Raw genomic sequence first — 6136 nt, forward strand, 5'->3', positions numbered from 1 at the left:
TTCCCAATAAAGGAAATTAACGCGAGAGAGGGCGTAAAATTTTAAGTTGAAGGAAATTAATAAGGGACGAACTGAAAGAAAAAAATTGTTAAGACAACAGGAACAAGTTTATTTCAACACTAGGCGTATTATCTTTAACGTTAACAGTGTTCGTGGTGCTTTCCCAAATCTGACCGCTTCGAGCTTTCCTCATATGCATAGTTTTAGTGATATCAGCTGATTTCCACCCTGATAAAATAATGCTTTCTTAGGAGTCAAGAACGTCTGGGGCCAAGATAATGGAAATTAACGTTCCACTTAATTAATGGCGCGGAAATTAACGTTAACAAAATTAACACAAATTTTTGAAATTTGCGTTAATTTCATGAAGCGTTAATTTTCTATAATAAGTAAGTGCGAAACAACATAAAAAATATAAAGGAACTTGAGCTGAGAAAGTCAAATTGATACTTGTTTCTTGCGTTATTACATCTAGTGATACTAAGTAATCGCACGAATCAAGAAAAAAGCAGCATCAAAAATGTATTTTAAAGCTTTTACTGACCAATCAACACCGGCTGACAGGGAGATGGATGGACAATTGTTACTCCTCCTTGACGTAGAAAATCGAGCCATTTGTATACTTTGTTATCAGTAGCTTCATCTTGTAGACAAGTTTTTGAGAGCCTACTGATCTGTGTAGCATCTAAAGCGACATGCCATAGATTAACATTTGATAACATTCCTTGAAAGGAATCGGCCGCCTCAAAACCACCACCGACGGAATCTTGATCCTGCCCAAGAACCAGTGTGCCATCTTGTCTTATCGTGTGACCTCTCTTGAAGGTTGTCCCTTGCCTTTTCAGGTCACCATCTTTATAGAATTTCCAAGATCCTGAATTGCTTTCCCACGATACACAAATTTGGTGCCATAAGCCGTTAAAGGCGCGAACTGATATATCCCTGTGGATCATAAATGAACGTAAAACGAAGTAAATCGTATGCACGTTCTAATAAATTACATTTAACCTTTCTAAAGGAAAAACGTTTTTATCCGTTTTAAAAAGGAAATAAGATATTCGTATTTTGGTTACTTCTGTAATAAAATTTAGGAAAAACAACATCAACAGGGGCGGATCCAGGATTTTTCTAAGGAGGGGGTACCCCACTATGGAATGGCGAAATTGACTGGTGACGTAAATTTTTTTAAAAAGCGACTACCAATTGTATAATGAAGCCGCTGGTCATCTCGGGAAGGGGGGGGGGGGGGTGCGTACCCATTGCAGTCTCCCCCTAGATCCGCTCCCTTGTCAAAATACAAAAACTACCTTAGGGCCCTAACGAATTAGACATTTAGTTGCCGACAACTATCTGTTATCGATAACTAAATGTTATTGACACCTAAGCCCCGTAGTATGTGATACCATTTGTCAACAACTAAAATGCTGATGTTTAATTTAGTAGTCGTCAACTGCTTTACTTTTCGAAAAGGGAAACCGCTTTATAGTTGTCATTATAGTTGTTATTATGTGAATAATCGATTAAGTTGTCTATAAAAATCGTAGCTGCGTAATCAGAATATCGTCCCCAGACACAGCATGAAAATTGGGATTTACGTGAAATTAAAGGTAGTTAAATCTGGTTTAAAGTTGGTTATCAAACTTTACACCATCAATTAAATGTTGTTAAAGGTGGTTAAACCAATCTTTACGCTACCATGTGTAAATGTGATTTAAAGTTGGTGTAATGAAGTCCCATTACTCTGCCTTTAAACTTGAGTGTAATGCTGGCATAAAGGTCAGCTCTAATTTCCAAATTTACGCCAGCTTAACTTGAGTTTTACACCACTTGTAAGTTTTTTTCATGCTGTGAGAGGCTGCGATCCTTCTGGTTTGCACCAGGGTTCGGGACCCCTGCGCTACTCTGAAAGCCCGCCATAAAGGCCATCGATTCTGATTGACTGTTAAACTTGTTCGTTTCACCACAATCCCCGGCGCACGCGCACAGTCAAACAAGAACCAGGATTTCCTCGTTCCAGATTTTCCCGACCGCGTGTCAATGGGAACGCAGGCTCTGAGAACGAGATTGCGTAATAGGTAGTCGGTAGTTTCGCATGCGTTTTGAATGTTAGTTCCCTAGCTCTTGTGGTATGAACATGCGTAGTGAACGTTACTTTTCAAGCTTTTGCTGGTTTGAGTTAGTTATCGACAACTAATAATAATAATAATAATAATAATAATAATAATAATAATAATAATAATAATAATAATAATAATAATAATTATAATAATAATAATCCCGATAAGTAATTTCTTGGATATAGATTTTGTTATGAAATTTAGCGATATAAAATCACGACGCTTCGACCTCTCCGAGGTCATTTTCAAGTGCGAATAAAAATATAAAATTAGCATAAATATATTAAAATATAAAATAGGTAAAATTGTCACGAACGTTGAAGAGTGATAAAATATATAAAAATAAGTAACAAAATATTAATGAAGCTAAAAGGGTTAAAAAACTTAAAAATACAGAAACAATAAGAGTAATTAAAAAGAAAAACCGACCTAAACAAATAGTTTTATGCGGATGGAATCGCATTGTTTGTTCAGAGTTGGTTTCAGTTCTTTGATAAAAAACATTTCATAAATAAGGCAGTCAAACTTGCTCTGACACTTCTTCAAAATTCTAAAAACTGCGCAATGTCATCTGGGGCCATATCGTGTTGTTCCTTTAGGTGAGTACCAATGGCCGATCCCTTATGTTCTTCAATCCGTTGGTGAAGATATCGGCACGTGTATCCGACATACCCTGCATCACACAGGTTACACTGAAAATTATACACAACGCATTGTTGATTCACAAGGGGTGGTTTGTCTTCCCTCACTTTGATTTCATCCTTGATTTTCCGACTCGTGTACACGGGGCTGATGTCTACCTTGATCTTCCGGCTGAGGTCTCCAAGTTGTGAGGACCGAATTTGCAGATTTCTGGTCTTTGAAAGGCAGCACGATTCTGATTAGATCTTACTTCTCAAGATCGTTTTGTTGGGTAGTTGCACCCTCGGACACTTTAGACTCAATAAATTGACGGATGGTTGACTGTACAAGTTCGTCTGGGTAGCGCAGACGGGAAAAGGTCACTTTGAGGCGTTCACACTCTTGATGAAACAATTTCCACGAAGAAGAGAGCTTGAATGCACGGTTGAGCATGGTGTTCAATAGTGATCGTTTATATCTTACATCCACATGGCTATGATATGTAACAATAGCCCGGTGTCGTAGGTTTCAGTACACCTTCTATCTAAATGGTATCCATTCCTGATGATATCCATTCCCAAGAAGGGAGTCTGCCATTTTCTTCAAGCTCCATTGTGAAGTTGATAGAAGGATGACTGTTGTTTAACGTAATTAAGAACTCAGAGGCTGTTTCTATATCAGGCATTGCGCTAAGCGTATCATCGACATAGCGTTTGTAGAAGGCAGGCATCTCGTTTCTGGTTTCTAATTGTTTCTCGATGTTGCACATGAATGTGTTAGCCATGAGAGGTCCCAGTGGCGAACCCATAGCAACACCGTCCACCTGTTCGAAAAGGTTTCCTTCGAACTGGAAAAGCTGATTTTTCGTCGCAACTCGTAACAACTCAATCAGATCCGACTTCGTGATGTTAAGATTGTGTTCTTTGTTAAACCAGTCGTTTTCAAAGGCTTTTTCTGCGATGTTTTCAATGGCTTCATCTACAGGTACGTTGGTGAAAAGTGAAGATACGTCATATGACACTAAGATATCATGGTCGTTGATTTTCATCCCATGGAGTTCATTGGCGAATTGGAAAATGTCACTGACGGTGTGGTCGTTGACGGACAAGGGTTTCAACTTTTCATCCAGCCACTTTGCAAGCTTGTAATTGTATGTTCCAGTAGCCGACAGTATCGGACGCATGGCTAGCTTCTTCTTGTGGGTTTTGGCAAACCATAAAGATGGGCAAGTCTCGAGCCTTTCTGGATTACTGAATCAGCAATAGCTTTGGGCAAGATTCTTTGTACCACCGAGGATAACTCTTTCTCTTTCTGAAGCAACGGATGGAAATGCTTCGGAGGTCTTCCTCGTGTTCTTGGTCTCTCAAGGCCTACAGGCGTGAACTTTGTCTCGTCATTAATGGATGACTCCTTCAACAGACGCACATAGTCAGTTTTGTCCATCACGACTACTCCTGAGCCCTTATCAGGCTTGGTAACCCTTATCATCTCTTTTTTTATCTTTTTGGGCTTGGTTGAAGGAGTCATCCATTAATGACGAGACAAAGTTCACGCCTGTAGGCCTTTAGAGACCAAGAACACGAGGAAGACCTCCGAAGCATTTCCATCCGTTGCTTCAGAAAGAGAAAGAGTTATCCTCGGTGGTACAAAGAATCTTGCCCAAAGCTATTGCTGATTCAGTAATCCAGAAAGGCTCGAGACTTGCCCATCTTTATGGTTTGCCAAAAACCCACAAGAAGAAGCTAGCCATGCGTCCGATACTGTCGGCTACTGGAACATACAATTACAAGCTTGCAAAGTGGCTGGATGAAAAGTTGAAACCCTTGTCCGTCAACGACCACACCGTCAGTGACATTTTCCAATTCGCCAATGAACTCCATGGGATGAAAATCAACGACCATGACATCTTAGTGTCATATGACGTATCTTCACTTTTCACCAACGTACCTGTAGATGAAACCATTGAAAACATCGCAGAAAGAGCCTTTGAAAACGACTGGTTTAACAAAGAACACAATCTTAACATTACGAAGTCGGATCTGATTGAGTTGTTACGAGTTGCGACGAAAAATCAGCTTTTCCAGTTCGAAGGAAGCCTTTTCGAACAGGTGGACGGTGTTGCTATGGGTTCGCCACTGGGACCTCTCATGGCTAACACATTCATGTGCAACATCGAGAAACAATTAGAAACCAGAAACGAGATGCCTGCCTTCTACAAACGCTATGTCGATGATACGCTTAGCGCAATGCCTGATGTAGAAACAGCCTCTGAGTTCTTAATTACGTTAAACAACAGTCATCCTTCTATCAACTTCACAATGGAGCTTGAAGAAAATGGCAGACTCCCCTTCTTGGGAATGGATATCATCAGGAATGGATGCCATTTAGACACGAAGGTGTACCGAAAGCCTACGGACACCGGGCTATTGTTACACTATCATAGCCATGTGGATGTAAGATATAAACGATCACTATTGAACACCATGCTCAACCGTGCATTCAAGCTCTCTTCTTCGTGGAAATTGTTTCATCAAGAGTGTGAACGCCTCAAAGTGACCTTTTCCCGTCTGCGCTACCCAGACGAACTTGTACAATCAACCATCCGTCAATTTATTGAGTCTAAAGTGTCCGAGGGTGCACCTACCCAACAAAACGATCTTGAGAAGCAAGACCCAATCAGAATCGTGCTGCCTTTCAAAGACCAGAAATCTGCAAATTCGGTCCGCAGACAACTTGGAGACCTCAGCCGGAAGATCAAGGTAGACATCAGCCCCGTGTACACGAGTCGGAAAATCAAGGATGAAATCAAAGTGAGGGAAGACAAACCACCCCTTGTGAATCAACAATGCGTTGTGTATAATTTTCAGTGTAACCTGTGTGATGCAGGGTATGTCGGATACACGTGCCGACATCTTCACCAACGGATTGAAGAACATAAGGGATCGGCCATTGGTACTCACCTAAAGGAACAACACGATATGGCCCCAGATGACATTGCGCAGTTTTTTAGAATTTTGAAGAAGTGTCAGAGCAAGTTTGACTGCCTTATTTATGAAATGTTTTTTATCAAAGAACTGAAACCAACTCTGAACAAACAATGCGATTCCATCCGCGCAAAACTATTTGTTTAGGTCGGTTTTTCTTTTTAATTACTCTTATTGTTTCTGTATTTTTAAGTTTTTTTTTTAACCCTTTTAACTTCATTAATATTTTGTTACTTATTTTTACATATTTTATCGCTCTTCAGCGTTCGTGACAATTTTGCCTATTTTACTATTTTAATATATTTATGCTAATTTTATATTTTTATTCGCACTTGAAAATGACCTCGGAGAGGTCGAAACGTCGTGATTTTATATCGCTAAATTTCATAACAAAAAAAAAAAAAAAAAAAAAAA

The 6136-nt window shown here is 39.7% G+C and overlaps 2 protein-coding genes and 1 pseudogene across 2 annotated transcripts; 1 reads left to right on the forward strand and 2 right to left on the reverse strand.

The window, feature by feature from the left end:
* Window positions 1–544: 544 nt before the first annotated feature.
* On the reverse strand, window positions 545–3191 carry LOC144639684 (neuronal pentraxin-2-like; the record flags this gene model as incomplete). Its single annotated transcript, XM_078498964.1, has 2 exons — window positions 3010–3191; window positions 545–942 (listed from the first exon to the last, which is right to left on the reverse strand). Coding segments are annotated over exons 1-2 (580 nt in total), but the record flags the coding sequence as incomplete, so codon positions are not given.
* Window positions 3192–3282: 91 nt separating this feature from the next.
* On the reverse strand, window positions 3283–3786 carry LOC144639685 (uncharacterized). Its single transcript, XM_078498965.1, has one exon. The coding sequence runs from the start codon at window positions 3784–3786 to the stop codon at window positions 3283–3285; it is 504 nt and encodes a 167-aa protein (XP_078355091.1).
* A 3-nt stretch (window positions 3787–3789) lies between these two features.
* LOC144639686 (uncharacterized) lies at window positions 3790–5869 on the forward strand (annotated as a pseudogene).
* The last annotated feature ends 267 nt before the right edge of the window (window positions 5870–6136 follow it).

The sequence above is a fragment of the Oculina patagonica genome, unplaced genomic scaffold (genome assembly GCF_052425735.1).
Source record: "Oculina patagonica isolate OP01 unplaced genomic scaffold, crgOcupat unplaced1193, whole genome shotgun sequence".
Lineage (NCBI taxonomy): Eukaryota > Metazoa > Cnidaria > Anthozoa > Scleractinia > Oculinidae > Oculina > Oculina patagonica.